This window comes from Scomber japonicus, chromosome 6, assembly GCF_027409825.1.
Source record: "Scomber japonicus isolate fScoJap1 chromosome 6, fScoJap1.pri, whole genome shotgun sequence".
NCBI classification, from domain to species: domain Eukaryota; kingdom Metazoa; phylum Chordata; class Actinopteri; order Scombriformes; family Scombridae; genus Scomber; species Scomber japonicus.
The window spans coordinates 29,257,211-29,279,627 of record NC_070583.1 but is presented as its reverse complement, the minus strand read 5'-3'; the positions used below and the strand labels follow the sequence as shown (position 1 = coordinate 29,279,627).

General features: G+C 41.2%; 1 protein-coding gene across 3 annotated transcripts; it reads left to right on the top strand.

Annotated features, from left to right (window-relative positions):
• The first annotated feature begins 688 nt into the window (after window positions 1-688).
• cluha (clustered mitochondria (cluA/CLU1) homolog a) lies at window positions 689-21,198 on the top strand. Of its 3 annotated transcripts, none has more exons than XM_053320644.1 (27): window positions 689-994; window positions 7,484-7,677; window positions 7,825-7,996; window positions 8,478-8,621; window positions 8,766-8,893; window positions 9,011-9,165; window positions 9,789-9,914; window positions 10,394-10,541; window positions 10,650-10,742; window positions 10,992-11,426; window positions 11,590-11,849; window positions 11,947-12,263; window positions 13,192-13,293; window positions 13,495-13,595; window positions 13,694-13,846; window positions 13,955-14,017; window positions 14,115-14,359; window positions 14,485-14,569; window positions 14,660-14,813; window positions 14,933-15,072; window positions 15,178-15,258; window positions 15,362-15,487; window positions 15,608-15,729; window positions 15,819-15,912; window positions 16,000-16,134; window positions 16,236-16,309; window positions 17,683-21,198. In XM_053320644.1, exons 1-27 carry the CDS (start codon window positions 859-861, stop codon window positions 17,807-17,809), a joined length of 4,110 nt encoding a protein of 1,369 aa, XP_053176619.1. In that variant the 5' UTR covers window positions 689-858; the 3' UTR covers window positions 17,810-21,198. The 3 variants fall into 3 exon arrangements, with proteins under 3 accessions (XP_053176619.1, XP_053176617.1, XP_053176618.1); XM_053320642.1 differs by having other exon boundaries at window positions 11,947-12,350; XM_053320643.1 differs by lacking the exon at window positions 689-994 and adding an exon at window positions 1,977-2,052 and having other exon boundaries at window positions 11,947-12,350.
• Window positions 21,199-22,417: the final 1,219 nt, after the last annotated feature.

Below are 22,417 nucleotides of genomic sequence, written 5' to 3'. Positions count from 1 at the left end.
AACTAAACTAAACTAAACTAAAGCGACCTTATCTGCCAGAACATTCGGAAATTTGCATAGCTTTATTTGGCCATTTAATTTTGTAGGCTTACATGTGAACATACAGGCTACTAGTTTTTAGGTTAAAAAAACTAGTAGCCTGTATGTTCATATATAATATTAAACAATATACCTTACACAGTATGCATACTTGTTAGCTTTAAAAAAGAGAAAGAGAAAAAGAGATACATGCACTGGAGCTTATTTATATTATAGCTATATTGGTACTTTCACTAAAGCAAAACGATTTGAGTACTTCTTCCACCACTGGCTGTATTCTTGTTAGTGACCTACAGAGGCTGATGATATCTAGGTCAAACTGTCAAAGGCTTGGTGTCTGGGTCAAAGGTCAGTAGAGAACAAAATCAATATGTGTGTGATGTTAATTACAGTAAAAGTATTGTAGTATTCTGTCTTTTTACTAACCCCATATTGTCTATAATGTAGTACAGAAGATACCTAGCTATATTACATGTGCAATAACCATAGGCAACAACACTATCAGACACACTTTGACGCATGTGGCTTTCCGTAGCGCCTCAGTCGGTGGGTGGGGAAGTGCAACGCAAAGGCAAAGAGGTCAAGAGGAGGAGGAGGAGGAAACCACGTGTGTTCACCACCACGTACAGCACTGTCCTTCCTTCGGGCTGACTTGTTTTTGTAAGCCTTGTACCCTTCGCATGTAGCCAGCCAGTCTGCGTTTTTTGTTGTTTTTCTTTTCCTCCTAGTATATTTCTTTCTTTTGACAGATTCGCACATTTAAAGCCAGGCTGCTGCTGCTGCTGGGGGGAATTTCTGCCGCCACACTGACTGCCGACCATGGTGAGCAAGACAGATGACATCCCGGCGTCAGTGCCGAGCTGTAATCCGGCTGATCTTGCAGATGAAGCCGGCGATGGAGCCCAGGACGGCAAGGAAACCAGCAAGACACGTCTGAAGGAGTCGTGCGGCTGTGGTGAGAGCCTTGTCTTTCTTCACTCCTGCATTGAACACACCTTAAAACACAGTAACCTACATCTCCACACAGGCAGCATCACTGTGCATTCAATTGTTTTAGCTGCCACACAGTGATTCATTGCACGTTTTCATGCCTTTGTCGCCACATTACACCGGTGACATCACCTTTATACTTTGTTATGGGACTTAAAAAACCTCCACACACGCCAAAGAATGCAAGGTGGTCTCTTTCAACAACTTGGAGAGACTCCCAAGGAGGAGGAGGAGGAGGAGGAGAAGGAGACCAACCTTGCATCTTTGCATTAGCATTTTGCTAACCAGCTGTCTGGTGTTATAATGACATGTCTTCTTCAACCCTGACCGTGCTTCTTGTGTGTGTTTATCAGCAACCATGACACGATCAGACCCAGCTGTACTATACATGCATGTGTCACATTGGTCATTATTAGTCATTAGCCTGTACGTGTGACACTGGAAGCAAACACAGTAGCCGGCATGCCTACATTATAGCCTCCTCATTCAATATGCAGCTAACATTAGCTAACCAACACAGACGAGCATAGACACTGGAAACTAGTTATCCATATGAGACTTATACTAGTAATATTGCAGAGTATGTGTGTGTAGATTTAGCACAATGCTGCAGCTTGTGTTGACGCACATGTTCCGTAACAGCGTGCAGAGTGAACTGAAGGTCACCTTCAGTGGAGCAGCTCACTCTATGAATACAGGGGGGTGGCATACTTTTTGTTTTATCTAAAAGACGTGTTTAGATAGGTTATAAGAAAAAAAGGAGATGATTACTTGTTGTGTAAGGTGTTGCTACTTTAAAAATGCATGTTAAGTAGATGAGGTGAGCGGCGGTGGTTGGTATTTTACTCCCCGGCTTCCCCCCTCCTCCCCGCCGGGTAAGAACAGATCAAGTGTCCCTTCTCGACCTGGGAAGCGGAAGCTGCTGGTTGTTGAGAGAGAGGAGAAAAAAAAAAAAGTCATGATGGTGCATGCAAAGTGAGTGGGAAGGTTACGCGAATAATAGTGGACAGTCGTGCAAAGCTGGTGAGTATGCTGTGAGGTAAAAGTTGTCGGTGGATTCATGTTGAGCAGAGAGAGAAGAGGAGAAGAGGAGAGGTGTCAGCTGGTGAAGTTCATGTTACACAACTTAGACAGATATACTAAAGTCACTGCAGCCGCTCGGTGTCGGTGTGTGACACATGTGAGACCTTGAATCGTCTGTGTGTTTGTCGTTGCATTGGGGGGGAAAGCACAGACAGACAGGAGTGTGTTTTCTTGTGCTGCTTTGTGGATGAACATTTGTGATTATTGCATTTTCATTCATCCGGTTGTCTGGTTGGATATTCAGCTACACATGTGCTGTCAGACCTGTAATCAGCATGGAGCAGAGGATACTGTGGTTTTTAAAATTGAAACAAATAGTTCAGGTTATTTTACATAATATTTATCTTATGTGATAATAAAATTAATATGTTTTGGTGTTGAAATATTGTCCTGCACCAATTTGCACTTTAGGCACTTGCTAATGGATGGGTTCACAATTTTTAAAATGTGTTATAAAACAACAGTCAGGTGCTCAAATGAACATTGAGGTACATTTTTCATAGTCATAATTCTTCCTGTTCATATTGGCCATTAGAAGAGCCCTTCATAATGTACTTACAATGTAAGTAATGGCACCCAAATCTACAGTCTACCCTCTGTGCCAAAATGTGTTTTAAGTTTAACTGAATATATTATTTAGCTTTAGTGAAATGTTGCAATCTTTTTAGTGCTAAATTCCCTCTTTTTATTACTGTACTTCCACTGCAGCTCGACAATAAAACACAAACAGGACATTTGATGCTAAGAAGACTGTAAATGTGGCAGATACCCACTAACTCAGACTGCTGAAGCCTCATATAAGCTTCAGATAAATTCATTATGGACATTATGAACTGGAGGGACGATTACAGTGAGGACAAAACTCTTTTCAGTGATCATGTGGACACCTGACTGTTGTTTTAAGGCAGACTTGAAACATTGTCAACCTACCTGAGACAGTAATGGATAAAATTGATTGAGCAGACTCTATCTGGGATGATCGGAAGCCAAAATACTTGTCTTTCCCAAATGGGGGGACTGTGACAGGATTGATGGCCTAAACGTGTGTCTGATACTGCCGGTGTAGAGTTGTAACGCAGATGTAACAGGACGTGGCAGCACATGGCATAGCAGACAGGTCGAGGTGAGGGTCAACTTTGGTGGTTTTAAGAGCTTTAATGCTCCTGCAGGGTGAAGAGTGAACTGATTAATCCCAGAATTCACAGACACCTTGGCACCATGCCTCATCAGTCTGTGTTACTGTGTTCACCACATGTATAGCAGGTATAGTATCTCTCTTATTTATGACCTCTTAGTACAAGATAACATTTACATGCGTTGGCTGTGGTTGAATCATAACGGTGCTTTTCCCTCCATAAGGCTGTTTCATTTAAATATTTTATGAGGCCGGAGGAGATATAAAGTACTCAAAGTATAAGAATCAAAGATTAGAGAAAAATCTGAAAAATAAACACGCTTCTATGTGTAAGATTTATTTTTCTATCCCAGTATTCATCTCATGATCTCTTAGATTTATCTTGTGACCCCTTGTGGGCGCACCATGTCCCAAACTAGGAAAGCAATGACTTTATTCATCATGTTAAGGATTCTTTTATATACTATGTAGGGATGCATCTACTTGTTTTCACTGTTGATTAATCTGACAAGTATTTTTCTATACTCATTGAGTCCATGAAATGTCATCATCATCATCATCAGCATAAGCCCCCAGAGTGCAAGGTGAAGTCTTCTCATTGCTTATTTTCTTAATTTTTAATTTTTGAGCTTACGTTTGATATAAAACAGTAAAAGCTGCAAATCATTAAATTTGAGAAGCTAAAACCTCATCATGTATGATGTTTTTGGTTAAATGCCCTAAGCAATTAACCAATTATAAAAAAAAAAAAAAAAATCATTACATTAATTAATGTAAATTAATCAATTGACTTAAGCCTAATGTGTTTAAAATATAATGTATTTTATAATTGAGGAATTGATTGATGAATTTTGAAGTAAACCTCGGAGCTTATAGTCATTTTTTTGTTGATCCACTGCAGATGCATGACTCAGGGTCTGTCTGTCCACCAGCACGGTGCCACCTTGTGGTGCAGTGAACATGATTTCAGAGACCTTGTGTGTTGTTGTTGTTTTCAGGGTTGTCTGGCTGCCTGGTTAATGTTGCCATGGCAGCAGCCACGGTCCCCATGTCAAGGGCCACAGAGTAGATAGATAGCTGACTGCTGGATTTATTATTCTGTTTTCAACAAGAGACTTGAGTTTGGGTGACAAGCTAAGACTTATCTGAGGAGATACCACCAATTAAAATGATCACAGTATCTGACAGAAGATGTGAGAATGATCTCTCTGAACTCCTCTGTCTTTATCTGATTGGTGTATATTGATTCCTCATGTTGACTCCTCTGACCTGTAGGACTTCTCTCTGCTAAATGTCCAATCTCAACATAACTGTACAGTAGTTTTATTTGAATCATGGACCTCTCAGATATGATATTTTGCTCGCATTTTAAACCCTGCTGCAAACTAGTTGATGTTGATTTAGTGTAGTTCTGGTCTCAGTACAAGCTGATCAGTAATGCTCAGTATGTGGAAGCAACTCTTTTTTTGTGAACAATTGTTTTATTGAAATTTTAGTTTCACATGACAAAGTCAGAGAGTAAATGTGGAAGCAACTCTGTGAAAGATATTTAAATCTAAATGACGAGGAAAGGACAGTTTGTTTTTTGGAAAGTCAATTGAGTCTTTTTTCAGCTTCATCACATTAATTAAACACCTCCTATAAAACCCAAATTTGGCATAAAAAACAGTCATGCTGCTGTGTAACATTGAATATGATATTAAAGGCACAGCTACCTCATTAGAAATGGCATTCAAATTCTCTGATTGACAAATATCTTTTGATTCGAGATATAGTGTTTATATCATCATGTTGCTTAGTCTTTTATGGCTGTAGTGTTAAATATAGACATGTATGTTTTTCTTCTGTCTCCCTAAATCTCCACTGCAGACTCAACACATTTACATGGACTATTTAATCCGTCGCATTTGCATTTGGAAAGTTATTCTAGCTGAAATGCTTTGTCATGCTTCACCCATTTGCTTAAATAACCCTTTCACCCAATTACCAGCCTTTCCTCCTCCAGTCAAAATAAACTGTCAAGAATATTTCAAGGAAAAAACCTTGATGCCTCTCTATTTCTGCTCCCTTCACTAAACAATGGCAGACATGAGACTTGTCCTGTTCTCTGTGTGACCCCACACCCTACTTCTTACCCAGCTTCTGTTGGGAAATGGGTCACTTTTTTTGTTTTGTCATGCTTACACTGCTGAATTGCCTCATCAATCATGGTGCTTCTGGTACTTTGGACTCTTAATTTTTTCAATGTGCTGACTGCTTTCAGCCATTTAAAATGTTTTAGTTATTATTATTTAATCATCAAAGAGCACCTTTACACTTTGTCCTCAGTTTCTGAACCTGGGTTAAACTACAAAAGCTTAAATATTTATGTATGTATGTGACAGAAGCAGTGCTCATTAATTAGCAGATAATACAGTGTAAATAAGACAGTTAACTTTTAAAGGCACATTTACAGACAGCTAATTATCCAGACTGAAATTGACTTTAATAAGACAGTTTGCTTATTTGAAATGAAATTACTTAATAGGGCCGATAATTTCATTAGAGTTGCAACTATCAGTTATTTTCATCGTGTGTTTAGTCTGTTGGTTAATTTTAGTTCATATGAAGTCAGAAAATAGTGAAAAATTCCTGTCACAAGTTGTCAAAGCCCAAGGTGACCAAAAGCCAGAATCAAAAGATATCCAGTTTATAGTAATGTGAAGAGGAGAAAGCCTGCCACTGTTAAATCTTGTGTCTCCAGGGAATGTTTGCTGCTAAGAAAAAAAAAAAGAGAAACAGTGTCTCATATCTGATAAGAAATGCATCATTTTGGAAACACTGTGACGAGACAGCGACTCTTCATTGTCTCTTGTCTTGCAACATTATTAACTTGTGTGTCTGCTCTGGAGGCGTTGTTATGTTTGGTATTCAGAGCGTGGCCACTCGCCCCCCTCTCTCTCTCTCTCTCTCTCTCTCCTCGGCCCTTCCTCTCCCCCCACCACTCCACCTCCATTTCAGTACGATCCTTCTCACCCGGGGTCGCGGTCCACTTATGAAACCCCACCCCTCTCTCTCTCTCTCTCTCTCTCTCTCTTTTTCTCTCTCTCTTTCTGGCCTCCTCTCTTCTGTAACCCTGACGCTGTGTTAACCTTGACAGTGAGCAAGGACACTGAGAGTGGCTGGCAGAGTCCAAGTGAGAGAAAACAGTTGTCTGACATCTTACATACTCTACCCCCACTCCTTTTTTTTTTTTTTTTGAATTAATAAACCAGCCTAGTTCCTTGTCATTTCCCACTCACCTTATCTTTTAATGACTCTAGAAAAGAAAACACAATGCATGAATAGAGAGTGTAATAAAAGGAGGTGTCTGGTATTTTAGCTCAGATTTTCACATTGAACAACTCTCACTTTTAGGGAGTGGAGTCTTTAATAGAAGAAAGGGCAGCAGCAGGTGATTACTAGCCGGGTTGCTATTATTGAATTGTCCAAAATCAGGCAAACAAGTGACCAATAATTCCCTCTTGTGTGAATGCTGAAATCTCATGCATTCAACCTCTCGAGGCCTCCTGACTAAACTTGCTCCGGTGTTGCAACATTGTCAGATTGAGCCGGTCCGTGTCGGACACGATCCCTTTCTCATTCAGCAGGAACACCTGGTTACTTATTGCCACATGTTTTTGATACAGTTATTAGTGATCTCTGCAGTGTTTGTCATAGTTTGGTCTTTTTAGACTTTGACAGATAATGCTCGTACAGTTGATGATTGATTGAAGCCGTCGCGTTTTTATATTGCTGTAAGCTGCAGATCTAATCAGCTTTATTTGTGTTTGAATTAACAAGACCAACACTCACGGCACCAGCAATACTGCAGCTGAGCTTTTGTCGGCTCTGTTCACCCATTCATAAATATTTCATAAGGTTACTGGTAAGGTCATCCAACCTCTGGGTCTGTGTGCTTTGTTTATGACAGACCTGGCAGTGTGTCTGGGGTTTGATGTAGTAGTAGTAGTAGTAAAAGTCTGGTGGTTTTGTTGTCATGATGACTGTCAGAAGTGCAGCTGCCAGTTGTAAAAAGGAGATATAGGGATATATCTTCATGTTACGTCATTATAACAATTGCTTTGTATTATATTTTCAGACTTAGTGCCGATTACAGCAGGTGAACTATCCAAATCGCTTCTTTGAGTGTCTCCATGTCAGGATCTGGATGTCTGTTGCCTTCGCTCATGTTCTTCGTTGTTTCTCCCGTCGCAGGGCACAGTGCAGATAAAGCCATGGTGAACGGCGACGGGGCACACGAGCACATGGAGGACGCGGAATTAAAGCAGGACGGGAACGGCGAAGTGGACGGGGGCGAGGAGTCCAACGAACAGGAAGTGATAGTGATCCAGGACACAGGCTTCACCGTTAAGATCCAGGCACCTGGGACAGAGCCGTTCGACCTCCAGGTAGAGATTAGCTTTCCATGAGAGAGAGAGAGAGCTCGTCAATTACACCGCAGTGGCAGTTAACAAAATTTAAAGCAGGAGGGGGGGGGGGTGGGGGTGGGGGTTATGATCATATTTCTCATCTCCTTCCCCTTCTTCCTCCTTCAGGTGTCTCCCCAGGAAATGGTGCAGGAGATCCATCAGGTGTTAATGGACCGCGAAGACACCTGCCACCGCACCTGCTTCTCACTGCAGCTGGATGGAAACGTGCTCGACAACTTCGCCGAGCTCAAGTCCATCGAGGGCCTGCAGGAGGCCTCGCTGCTCAAAGTGGTGGAAGGTCAGTCAGACGCCTAGCTGCAGTTTGCGGTGTTGTGGTGCAAAGAGAAACAAAAAAATGAAGACGTAGAAAATGATAGTAACAGGTCAAGCTGTTATCACGTTACTTGCTTTGTTTCATTGTACTGAATATTAAATATGTAGCTCTGCTCATCAAGTACATGAAGCTGCACACACTGTAACCTTTTGCATGTTGAAGCTACAGCAAAGGTGACAAAGCATCTAGTGTCGCCTTTCATCTCGCCCTCGTTGGTATGCAGCGAAAATGTCAAATGTCAGCGGCTCAAATGTACTGTTAACTAAACACCGATTAGACAACACTGGCATTGTTTACTAAGACATGTTCAACCTGATAGACTTGAACAATGCTTTGCAACCTCAGCCGCAGTAAATGTGGTGTTAAGTTGATTTGTTATTTCTTGAACTGTTAAGTACTGACATTACCTGCTTTTTTGGGTTTCTGCTGTTTGTCTTCCCATCAGAGCCATACACAGTCCGCGAAGCCCGCATCCATGTGCGTCACATCAGGGACCTCCTGAAAAGTCTGGACCCATCAGACGCCTACAATGGAGTGGACTGCAACTCCCTCTCCTTCCTCAGCATCTTCACCGACGGAGACCTGGGAGGTATGTGTGTTCACTGTTACTCTCCTGTGTGGCTGCGAGTGACGTGGCAGGGGTCGATGTGTCCTGCACAGCCATCTGGAGCATGCATTTTAATGTACATTGAATGCAGTGACATGTGACCCGTGCCTCGTTATTTGACTGCAGATAGCGGTAAGAGGAAGAAGAAGGGCAGCGATCTGGAGCAGATTGACTGCACTCCCCCAGAGCACATCCTCCCCGGTAGCAAAGATCGCCCCCTGGTGCCCCTCCAGCCACAGAACAAGGACTGGAAGGTGAGGAGAACCCTACTGTAGACCTTACATTTTGTAAATAAAACAAAAATGATTAATGCAAACATGATAGAACATAGCAGAACTGTGAATTAACTAATACTTTTAACACCTCAACAGCCTATGCAGTGCCTGAAGGTCCTGACCATGAGCGGCTGGAACCCTCCACCTGGGAACAGGAAGATGCACGGCGACCTAATGTACCTGTACATCGTGACTGTGGAGGAGCGCCACGTCAGCGTCACTGCCTCTACTCGCGGCTTCTACCTCAACCAGTCAGTCAACATTTCAATCTCGTATTTTCTTACAGCTCTATGTGGTCACTCCTATTAATATCATAATCTCTCAATACATAATGTATACACAAATCATTTAGCAGTCACTGTTAGCCAAAGCGACTTCCACAGCTCCTCAGTATTCATTATTTAAAATACTAACAGCTCTAGTGAACACATTTGGCAGCAGTCAGATGTGATTGTCTGACTAAATAAAGGCAGGATACTACTGTGAATAAACTTCAACACACGTACTTATAAATGGAGGATAGTGTGTAGAGGTGCAAGTGCTGAGGTTTATTAGCAGTTTCAGAGTTCTAATTTTGGATTAGTTTTGGATGCCAGCAAGGACTTAGCAGTCCAATTAATGAGATCTAATTGGATTACAATTGGAGTGATGCTGTAGTGTGAGGAGCAGGGTGACCTTTATCTTTCTAACGGTGTGATCACAGCCATGAACTCTTCGAGGTGTTTTGTAGTTTCTAAATCAGCATCTATAAAAGAAGAATTTCACACCTACATGAAACCTACTTTCCCATCCAGGCCAGGTTATTTATGTTTATGTTTACCCCATATTCATTTTAGTAATAAAAATGTAATATGTGCTTGTATGTGTTCTCCAGATCTACTACCTACACCTTCAACCCTAAGCCAGCCAACCCAAGCTTCCTGAGCCATTCTCTGGTGGAGCTACTGAGCCAGATCAGCCCCGCCTTCAAGAAGAACTTCACTGCCCTGCAGAAGAAAAGGTAAAGACCTCTCCATGCCTTCACTTCCACTAAACCTGTTCCTCCTGCCAGTGGTTTCACATGGGATGATTCAATTTCATTCTGAGCTGCAGAACAGATTTTTTTTCTAATACCATACATCAGTATCGCAATACTCCACTATGTGCTGTACAAGAACTTCCTTTCTTTGACGTGCTTCATTTCTAAGTTAATTCATTCATTAACTTTATTTAACCAAGTAAGCACACATTCTTTTACAGTCAAGACCTGGTCATAAATTAGGAGGTCAAAGTCTTCAGGCACAGGAAGGACAGAATGAAAAAAGACTAAATGATTACAAATATTGTTTAGACTCATCATTTCACCTTTGCACATCTCATTGTTTGTGGCTTGTAATGTTGGTGATCTAGATATTGTCCACAAGAGAGCAAACTCGCAACAAAAACAGACATATTAAAAGAGGAATGGATCTAGTGATGTCTTATTTGCTGTTGCTCCAGGGTCCAGAGGCACCCGTTTGAGAGGATAGCCACACCTTTCCAGGTGTATAGCTGGACTGCTCCACAGGTAGACCACGCCATGGACTGCGTTAGAGCTGAGGACGCCTACACCTCTCGTCTGGGTTATGAGGAGCACATACCTGGACAGGTGTGTGAACACAGCAGTACATCAGGCAGATTGTTGAGTGATGAAAAATGTAGGGGGGAAAAAAATCTTTTTCAGTATGGGTAAGTTGTGTTTTTTTTCTCTGTACAGACAAGAGATTGGAATGAGGAGCTGCAAACCACCAGAGAGCTTCCCCGGAAAAACCTGCCTGAGCGTCTGCTGAGGGAGCGCGCCATATTCAAGGTACTGCTGAGCCTCAGTCTTCGTGTCACACTGTGGACATTTAGCTTATTAAAGCATCTTTTACCAAATCTGCCTTCACAATATCAGCAGTAGAGAACAGCAGATGCTGAATCACGCAAACTGCTGACTCACTCTGCTAACGAGCAATGTGATGCCAATGTCACGAGTAAACTTCCAGCTTTTCATTGGCAACAACGTCTCCTTCTTCTAAGTTTCTCTTTCTTTATTCTTTTTTTTAATGTCCTGTAGGTTCACAGTGACTTTGCAGCAGCTGCCACTCGTGGCGCTATGGCAGTCATTGATGGCAACGTAATGGCCATCAACCCCGGTGAGGAAACACGCATGCAGATGTTTATCTGGAACAACATCTTCTTCAGCCTGGGCTTCGATGTGAGGGACCATTATCGTGAGCTGGGTGGCGATGCCGCTGCCCACGCTGCACCCACCAATGACTTGAACGGAGTACGAGCCTACGGGGCCGTGGATGTGGAGGGTCTGTACACTCTGGGGACAGTGGTGGTGGACTATAGAGGCTACCGTGTCACTGCTCAGTCCATCATCCCAGGAATCCTGGAGCGCGAGCAGGAGCAGAGCGTCATCTACGGCTCCATTGACTTTGGAAAGACTGTTGTGTCTCACAGCAAATACATGGATCTGCTGGAGAAGACCAGCAGGCCACTCAAGGTCAGTAACTGTTGTCTCTACTGTATGATTATTTTTAGTACCAAAGAAAAAATCCAAAATCCAGTTAAACGTTGGTGTTAAGTCCTGTTTTTCTGATCATATTGAGACTGACAACCTCCAGCATGATGTTTAATCAGTCTCCTGTACTGGATGTAAATCTTAGGTCCAGAGGCACAATGTGCTGAATGAGAAGAACGACTCAGTGGAGCTGTGCTCCTCAGTCGAGTGTAAGGGCATCATCGGGAATGATGGTCGTCACTACATTCTGGACCTTCTTCGTACCTTCCCTCCTGACCTTAACTTCCTGCCTGTGGATGGAGAGGAGCTTCCTCCAGAGAGTCAGCGCCTAGGCTTCCCCCGCCAGCACCGCCACCGCCTGGCTTGTCTACGCCAGGAGCTCATCGAGGCCTTTGTCGAGCACAGGTAGGTGTTTGTGTGCATCATAATCAGCTTTACTGTGTTGATCAATAAAACCATGACTTCATAGATGTGTTTAACCGTTGACTCTGTCCCAACCCAGATATCTTCTCTTCATGAAGATGGCAGCGTTACAGCTCATGCAACAGAAAGCAAACAAGGACACTAACAAGATTGAAACACCTGCCATCACAGAGACCTCAGAAACAACCACAGAGAGCAATGCTGATACAACCCAGACACAGACCACAGCTTCAGATTCTCCTAGTGAACCTACTGCAGAGGTCTCTACAGACAACAGCACTTCTGCTGCCTCACAGGCAACGACTGAGGAGGAAGAAAACTCCTCGAAGCCCGCCACTAACGGGCCTCTAGACCCTGCAACTACACAGAATGGGGAATGCAAGAGCCCACTGGAGGGTAAGGAGCTTGAGGAAAGTATTCCAGGATTAGCTCAGGCCAAAGAGCTAGCGGAGACCTTAGTTGCCGAAGATGGATCTGGTATTGGTACGTCCAAAAACACCCCAGAAAGCGAGGCCTGGACAACACAGGGAGAGCTACACTGGTGGATAAATAATCACATAGAGAAAAGCAGCATTTAAATATAAAAGCAACGTTAAACTGAGAATAGCCATCTTGACACAACTCATTTTGAGAGAACATGCGGGGGTGTGTGTGTGTGTGTGTGTCCATAGCTTTAGAGTAGTAGAGTATTTGGTAGGACTTTAGAGTCTTATAGTGGCTTCTCTCCACCTGACTAGCTGTCCCTGCTCAGTCCTCAGCTTGCGTTGGGTATGAGTGTTTGCCCCCAATCAACCCATCTACCCCTGCTCCAGCCTGTGGTGCCATTACTGAATAATCGGTTGCTGTGTCCATTAATCCGAATGAAAACAATAATATCTTGGTGTATGATAAATAACGCTTGCCTATTGATTGTAAATCAAAGTAATCTGCTTGTTAAACAGACTGACCTAATCTATAAGTGTTTGCCGTCGTTCATGATCAACAGCATTGAAATGGTGGTGGGTACTTGACTAAATCCAGGTCTACACTCGAGCACATAATGTTTAAATGTGACGGTGGCTTGGTGGTTTAGTTCTGTCCGCACTGAAATGCTAAAACAATAATGATTTAATTGACATTATTGTTTTCTCACTCTCTAAAATAAGGTCATCATTCTCAGATTGATCTTCTTTTAGGAGGATTTTTGTGAAGCTGTAGTGTGGGCATGGCCAAAACTGTCGCTTTTCTTACATGATGACAGGGATATATATGTAAATTATTGTCTGTTACATTCATTTAAATCTTTTTAAACCTCTTTCATGTATTTGATCCCGTTTTCTAACAGATCCCAAAAGCCGCGAGGTCGTCCTCAATGCCTGCAAGGCTGTCGGCTCCATCAGCAACACATCTTTCGACATTCGCTTCAACCCCGACATCTTCTCCCCAGGTATGTATGATAAGGATAGGTAATCATTAAGCTTCAAGATTTATTTAAATTATTTATTCAGTTCACAGGGACAGCACATATTAATAAACATTACTGTAAATATGCCAGAATTAGTCAGAAGTCTCGGGCTGTGCGTGAAGTTAGCAGACTTATGAGAAGAACATGAGCACAGAAGTGATGATGTGTCTTCTGTTGAACCAGGAGTGCGTTTCCCAGACGATAGCGCAGATGATGTCCAGAAGCAGAAACAGCTACTCAAAGACGCTGCCGCCTTCCTGGTTTCCTGCCAGATCCCATCACTGGTCAGTGACACAGCTACAGCCTCACATTTAGTTCCTGTACGAGGAGAAACTGCAAGATGTGTCTTGAGTTTTAAGTGTGTGTTTTTTTTAATGACCAGGTTAAAGACTGTTTGGACCACAGCGCTCTGCCAATGGATGGAGCCACACTGACGGAGGCTTTGCATCAGAGAGGCATCAATATTCGCTATCTGGGCACCGTTCTGGAGTTTGTGGACAAAACTCCTGCTAAATCCCAGCTGGAGCACTTCTATGTGAGTCTGAACCCTCCAAATCAAACTATAACACCAACATATACAACATCTTCCTGAATTTAAACCTTCAAGCTTTGTCATTCTAACATTTCTTTTTCTGTAATACAGAGAATAGGAATCAGTGAGCTGATCACCAGATGTGCAAAACATATCTTCAAGACATACCTCCAGGTTGGTAACATTCAACATACAATGTGCACCTTCTTTAAAAGACACACCTACTTCTGTTTTTAATAAAATAATAACAAATCTTTTCCTCGTCATATAGGGTGTAGAGTTGTCCGCTCTTTCTGCCGCTGTAAGCCATTTCCTGAACTGCTTCCTGAGCTCTTTCCCCGACGCTGTTGCCCACCTGCCTCCTGACGAGCTGGTGTCACGCCGCAAAAACCGCAAACGTCGCAACCGTGTCCCCGGTGGTGGAGACAACACGGCGTGGGCCAGCCTGACGCCCAGCGAGCTGTGGAAGAACATCGCCTCTGAGGCTCAGAGCTACTATCACTTCACCATACAGTGGTGAGTACTTGTCTGTTGATGTGATGGAAATATTAATGCTAGCATGAAGACCCAGTGTTGGCAGGTTAATTTTCCAATTGTTGTGTGATTATTGGTCACAAATATGATATTCTTGCTTTCCACAGTGACAGCGTGGACCAGGTGGTGGAGAAATACAACCTTCAGAAATCCACTCTGCTCAGAGAAATCTCTATCAAAACAGGCATCCAGGTAACAGTGTGGCCTCTGATGCCATTTTACTAATCATCCATCATCATGTCTCCTCTGATTTTTCACATATCTGTTTGATACGCCCTCTAGATTCTGATAAAGGAGTACAACTTCGACAGCCGCCACAAACCCGCATTCACAGAGGAGGACATCTTGAATATCTTCCCCGTTGTGAAGCACGTGAACCCCAAAGCCTCAGACGCCTTCCACTTCTTCCAGAGCGGCCAGGCCAAGGTGCAGCAAGGTGAGACTTGCACACGTGAATTCACAAACGTTTCGCAGAGTGTATTCATTTTATTTTTAACTTGGTATCGATTGAGCTGAATAGAGACTCGCCTCACTAGTCTTCCTTTTTATTTTTAGGTTTTCTGAAGGAAGGCTGTGAGCTTATCAACGAGGCTCTGAATCTTTTCAACAACGTGTACGGAGCCATGCATGTAGAGATCTGTGCCTGCCTGCGCCTGCTAGCTCGCCTTAATTACATCATGGGTGACCATCCTGAGGTAGACACCGGCAAATCAAAAAATACAAATAACTTGTGTCAGGACTTACAAACACGTGTCCTGTTGGTTTCGTGTCACATATGATAATCACATATTTACATGCAGGCCCTCAGCAACCAGCAAAAGGCTGTTCTGATGAGCGAAAGAGTCCTCGGCATCGAACACCCCAACACAATTCAAGAATATGTAAGTTATCGCACCCATTGTAGGAAATCTTTTCTTAGTTCATTCCAAAGATGTTTAAGATCTTTCTCACCTTTTTTATGTTCATTTCCTGTTTGCTTCCTAGATGCACTTGGCTCTGTACTGCTTCGCCAACGGCCAGCTGTCGACCGCTCTGAAGCTGCTTTACCGTGCCCGTTACCTCATGTTGTTGGTTTGCAGTGAGGACCACCCAGAGATGGCACTGCTAGACGTGAGTGAATTTGTATAAACTGCTGCCTCTGTGATTTAACCGTCTAACCTACCGAAAAGACATTTTTGTGAACGATGCTGTGTACTCCTGAAACACTAATGACCGTTTCTCATTCCACAGAGTAACATCGGGCTGGTACTGCATGGAGTGATGGAGTATGATTTATCTCTGAGGTTCCTGGAGAACGCCTTGACCATCAATACAAAGTACCATGGACCCCGGTCCCTCAAAGTAGCCCTCAGGTGGGCAGAGATTCATCATCTACATGCCTGTAGTGGTTAAAATACTCACATTCATGATGATTTACATTATGCTTTTCTTCTTCTTCCAGCCATCATTTGGTCGCAAGGGTTTACGAGAGCAAGGCTGAGTTCCGCTCGGCCCTGCAGCATGAAAAGGAGGGATACACCATCTACAAGAACCAGGTACATGCTGCTGGACTTCCACTAACACTTCACATTATCGGCTGTGGGGAAGTGATGTATTTAAATGTGTTATTTTGCTTGTTTCAGATGGGTGAGGCACATGAGAAAACCAAGGAGAGCTCCGAGTACCTGAAGTACCTCACCCAACAGGCTGTGGCTCTGCAGAGAACCATGAACGAGATCTACAAGAACGGCTCCAACGCCAGCATCATGCCCCTCAAGGTGGCTGCTTTAGAGTCAAGACATGTTGTACTTGCATCTGATTCACCTCCAAACATTTGGCACTAATGCTGTGTTTTTTATATCCTCCTGTTCTTTATCAGTTCACTGCTCCCAGCATGGCCAGCGTCCTTGAACAGCTCAACATTATCAATGGCATCATCTTCATACCTCTCAGGTAAAGGAAGGGGGAAAAGGAGTTTTATGTTATACAGTATGTATATAGGAAAAAAACCTGACATTTTTAGATGATGATTCTAAGGATCAAAGAGAGGTGACAACATTAAATTGCCTTGAACTTAGACCGAGCCAATAAGCAAGAAACCCTGGTTTAGTTTTTTTTACACAGAACTGAACTTAAAGGCTCATATAGGGTTTGTCACCAAATCTCCTTTTTATAATTTATTTCATTATTCATATTATAGCGTGATAATTCTCCCTCTGAATGACACAGAGAGACTAATACATGCTTTTAAATCAAGCAGAGCGGACTATTGTAATGCTCTATCTGACGTACCCAAAAGTTATAGATCAGTTACAGCTGGCTTCAAAACTCGACTACTGACCAGGACCAGAAGGAGAGAACACATTACACCTGTTTTGAACTTGCAGCATAAACCAAATAAATGCACTAAGAATCCAAATCTTCATAATTTACCACGTTATCTTCTGCATTTACCTCTCTGACAATGGTCTGTTTAAGAAGAGCATGCATACAATAATGACAGACTTGTGTTTATGGATCCTGCTGCACTAGCTTGTTTGTAATTGTCTGATAGGGATGTAAGCTTTAAAGGAGTAATTCGATATTTAGGGAAATGCACTTGATCACTTTCTTGCTGAGAGTTGGATGAGAAGATCAATACCACTCTCACATCTGACAGTGTGTCTAGGAAATATGAAGCTCCAGTCAGCAGCTGTTTAACTTAGTATAGCATGAAGACTGGACATGGGGGGGGAAAGCTAGCCTCGCTCTGTTCAAAGGGTAAAAATAATCCAACTTTGGGAGTCTTGTCATTACCATGATGTTGCCAGGTGACTAGCTAAGACTCTTGGACTCCCGGCCAAGAAATAGTTTGACATATGACTTTAGTTTGAGATTGAACAATTTAGATATAATTGTTAAGCTTTAGAGCTGCTGATTAATGGACTTTACTGCCTTTGGACAGAGCAAGGCTAGTCATTTCTTTATGCTGAGCTCATGGCTTATGTAGTTTCCTATTAATAGATGGATGACAGTGGTCAAGCTTCTCATAATACTCTCTGCAAGAAAACAAATAATTATTAAAGTTGGCCCCATTTGCAAGAGTATTTGTTGATTCCACAAACATTTATGGAAGGACAGAAGGCTAAGAAAATACAAACTGCATCTCTTTCATCGATGCTTTTACTGTTATAAAGTCCTACTCGTGGATTTCTTTTGAGGAGTATAAATAAGCTGCTTTTAATTTAACTCGTTTTAATATCATCAGTCTATACTAGAAATGAATTTTCCAGAAAGTGTGCAAGAATCCAGCATTGATGTCTTTTGTGTTTCTTTCTCTCTTTCAGCCAAAAGGATTTGGAAAACCTGAAGGCAGAAGTGCAGAGGCGGCAGCAGCTGCAAGAGTTTGGGAAGAGTGAGGATCCCATTGAGGACAGCCCACTGGAACTAGAGGACAAAATTCCCATTGATTAATGTCTAGACGCCCTCAAAACACAGCTCCTTTCTGCTATGGGGAGGGGGGAGAGGCCGTGACGCAACAGCCATGTCACTAAGCCTGCGGACCCAAGAACAGAGTGGTCTAAATCAGCATTGAAATAAACAGGGGGAGGGATGGGTCAGGGCAGTCCAGAGAACAAAACTGTATGAACTGTAGGACAAGGAATACAGAGCAGAAATTTCCTACAAGGTAGGAAGGGAGGGAGGAGAAAGTACAAATAACATAGAATCAATGTAATGTGCAATGTGAAAAATCCCCGGCGCTAAGAACTTGGTGATGAAGTCACTCGAGGGTGTTAGCTGCTTTAGAAATATGGTTGCATATGAAGAGTGGCTGCAGCCGGGGGGGGGAGGGAGACCAAGGATGACCATGACATTGTATACCAGAGCCTTATCCACTGTATCATAATCCCCCAATTACTGCTTCTATTCAGCTCAAACATCCCACAGCACAGGACCACATTTTTGCCCCACTATTTTCCCCCCAAAGAGCCTCGAAGAACCCAGGGTATAGCCACCCCCTCACCCTCGATGGTGCTCTAAATTGTATAAAGCACCTACCCTGTCCTAGAACTCAGGGGTACTTTCTACTGTGCACTAAAACAAGACAACAGTCACAAAATTTGAGATTTTCCAAGTGGGGCTTTAGAATGTAGATTTCCTTTTTTTTTTTTTTTTTTTTTTTTGGTGGTTCCTTTGAGCCGCTCTGCCGCAATCGCCCATCATTCTTACACGTCCCCCGATGGCTAATTAATTTAAACCTTCTATCATTTGTACTTACGACATCCCAGGTGGGTGCCTGCTGTGTCCTATGGTTCCGGTTTCTCCAAACAAAACAACACAGTGACACATGAGTGAGCTTTCAACCGGTTGTTTAGTTTCTTTTTGCTGGATTTTTTTTATTATTATTATTATTATTATTATTATTATTAGTAAATAATGGATTTTGTAAAAGTGCACAGGAGAATTAAGAAGGTATTTTAGGCCTGTTAATCATCATTTAATTTAAGCCATGTCTGTTTTATAGAAAATGTATAGAAGTGGAAAAAAAGATGTATAAATCTCTATCAGATTTAGACAGGTATTTGATTGATGTTAATGGGAAACACAAGATTTGAAAACGTCCACCTTTAAGCAGTAGATTTATCTATCTATATACTAACTGTGTTCAATCTTCTATTTTTACACATTGAAATAATATGTGCATGTATGTTTGTATGTGTGGCTGTGTGTGTGTGCGTGTGCGTGTGTGTGTGTGTGTCTTTGTGTAGTCCTACAGAAAATCATTGGCCAGGGCTGCTGCTGCTTTTTGCTGCTGCATAGTTTGAATAGAGGCTAAAAGTGAACATTGGCTTTCCGAATGTTTTATTTTTCTACTCATGGTAAAGCTGTTGGATGGCTGGACGCCTCTTTTCTTGAAACACTCATGGCCACCAATGTTGTAAATCTGTTTTTATGTATGAATTGGTACTGAAATTAACCCCTTCTCACCAATTAGACAGGTGCTCAACATTGGTTGTAGTGACTGATTTATTGTTTCTGGGTGTTTTTGTTCCCCTTTTTTTTTTCTTTTTTTTTTTTTCCATTATTGGATCTTGTCATCTTTTCATTTGTTAATGGAGACAAAAACCAGCCAGGCGTGTCTGTTCATTAAGCAGTATTTTAGTGCACTTTCTCATGCTGTTTGGATGTGTGATCATATTCACAGCACCACCAAAAGTGGACAAAAGAAGGGCTGCTTCAATGAAATGTACCAAAAAAAAAAAAAAAAACTGATTAAAGGTTTGTGTGCGCTTGTATACATGCAATGTATCCCTCCCATGGCAATTTGTTACTTAATTGTTGCCGTGTCTAAAAAGTATGTGATTAAAGCAATAGAGAGATGGTGCTGGAAATGATTGTTTTTAGAAATTCAGTTTTTACTTGGCATAAAAAAATGCAAGATGGACTACTTCCTGTACCAGCTGAACTAACTGCAAATAAGCGAGCCATTAAAGAAAAAGAAAAAAAACCCCCATAAACAAACGGTGAGCTTCTCAGACTGGGCAATGAAGTATCTACAGTGATTTTTTTTTTTTTTTTTTTTTTTTTCCCTGATTGTGCTCCTAAAATAAGATGTTGTAACATCTACAGCACAGCGTGGTGTGTATTGTGCCTATTATTTATGCTTCAGAATGGAACCAGGGTGAAAACAGGTAAAAACCACAGTTTATAAAGGTGAAATATGCTTCTTGGTTGTGTTTTCTGGGCTTCTGTATCATAATTTTTTCAGTTTCTTTGATTTTTTTTGTTTTTAAAAAGGTTCAATGTTTATCCCTGCTCCTCATTTCTTTCAACAACAAAAAAAAATCAATCTTGTTCAACTGTTAAACCAACAATGTCCATAAGGTGGCGCACTAACATTTTTCTTTTTGTGATGAATTTACCTTGATCCAAACGAGGGGATGATGCACACAATTACACACATGCATCAGGTGTTCAGACAAATTGAGGCTAATTGGCTCCCCGGCCTGAAATTACAAAGACTGTTGAACATGTTCTGAACTTGTCGAAATCCCAACAGCAGCAGTGACTCTTGTTGTTGGGAGGATATCATAGTTTATGATGTAGAATAAACTCAGTGAGATTGATGAAACTATTTGTCTGCAGAGATAATCTATGTTTATGGACCATTGCAGCACAGTGCTTCTGTTTTAGTTGGATGCACTAATCTGACTCCTCTCTAGAGTTCAGTGTAACATTTCTGTTTTTAATAGTTTTAGCTGTTAAAAAAGTGCATGACGTCATTTACTGTTATTAGATGTATAAACTTCAAATGTGAAATGAAAAAAAAAAACAAGAAAGCATTATGGTTTTCTAATGCATAAGATGGAAGTGTATTTAACACATTTTCATTTGCAAATATTGTATACCAGTTGCAGCTTATTTGCTAAACTAAATGACTCAAACCAAAAGTAAGTGTTGAATATGAATGTTGACTGAAATCACATATACATACAGACAGTTGTTATAAATTATCCAAGCAATTTTCACATATGGATCTTGCGTAAAAGTGGCAGGAGATAAGAAATAATCTTTTGATTTGGAGGAAAAAAAGTATCTAATATCTGTCTCATTATGCACTTTGGTGCCCACAAGTCATCTTGCAGTTATTGTCTGTGTGATGCCCCAAATGTCTGAAGGTTTTGTGTTTACCCAGTTGATGAAATTTCTTCTGCAGAAGGGCCTCTTTGGCTGAGTGTTTGAGTTTGCTTCCCCTGATGATGTGTGCTATTTGTGTGTTGCTATTTACAAATTCATAATCTAATTATTTTTTGGTCTGAGTATGCTTTTATATTAAAATGAATAAAGTAAAACTAGTTCAAGTTTGCTTTTGAAGTTTGGATAAATCCTACAAATAGCCAGTGGTGGAAGACATGTTGATCTTTTACTACGAGTATACTGTGTGAAATTCTTTCATTCAAAACTTTAGTCAAAGTACTTAGCAGCAAAGTGAACCTGGAGTATAAAACCCTCTGAAATGAAGTGGAATAAGAGTGCATAGTGCCATAGCATGGACAAAATACTCAGGAAATGTAGAAATATCTCATTACAGAAGTACAATACTTCAGTAAATGTGCTTAATTACTTTCACCACTGCAAGATACATTCATTCATTCATTCAAAATCATTTTCAGTGTGAAAGTCAACAAAACCTACTCAAGCCCCTATTCAAAATGCATGTCCAAACTCAGAAGTGATGTAATTAATATTCATAATGTCTCATACAACATTTGAATTCATTTTATTTAAAGTAGGAAGATAAGATGTAATTGATTCCCAGAGGGAAAATTGGGATGTTAATGCAGTGCAGGAAACAAGGAAGAACAAGGAGCAATACATGCAGCAAAATAAAAAGTCAAGTAAAAGGATTCCAGTCTATATACGTTATGAACATTATACAGTACTTAGACTGTATACATGACCTGACTAGTGAAGCGTAAAAATAAAAAAAGGTTGTGCAAAATATGTTCAGATGTAGGTAAAGATTCTGCTAGATGTAGTTATAGTTGTGTCTGCACTAGATACTAAACATTATTTGAATGAAGTAAAACTATTAAAAGTTTATTTGGAGGTTTGGATAACTCCTAAAAATAGTGGATGAGGTATTATTTTATTACAGATATACAAAATTCCTTCATTCAAAACTTCACTAAATTAAAAGTAGTTAGTAGTGGCTATAGTTGTAAGTATATGTCATACAGGTGAAGTAAAGAATATAAATATAAATAACGTAGGCAGTGGTGTAACAACACAAGCCAGCTATGTTTCTATGAATTGTATTCCTTGTGCAAAAGTGTCTGCAAATTCAATTAATGGATACTGAGAATGAATGAATGAACTTTATTTATAAAGCATATTTCATGCACAGAATGCAGTGCTTTACAATTCAGCAGCAAAAATAAAAACACAAGCTTAAAACCATACACATAGATATGGAGGAAGAGAGAAAATAAGAACACTGTTACTATGTATAAAATAGTATTATTTATATAGTTTATTTTCTTTGGATAAAAGAAGACTGTATATAAAAAGAATAATAAA

Coding starts and splice junctions, on each gene's coding strand:
- cluha (XM_053320642.1), top strand. CDS start 859: ATGGTGAGCAAGACAGATGACATCCCGGCGTCAGTGCCGAGCTGTAAT. Junction 11,850..11,946: donor GAGGCCTTTGTCGAGCACAG/GTAGGTGTTTGT, acceptor GTCCCAACCCAG/ATATCTTCTCTTCATGAAGA. Junction 15,488..15,607: donor CAGAGATGGCACTGCTAGAC/GTGAGTGAATTT, acceptor CTCATTCCACAG/AGTAACATCGGGCTGGTACT.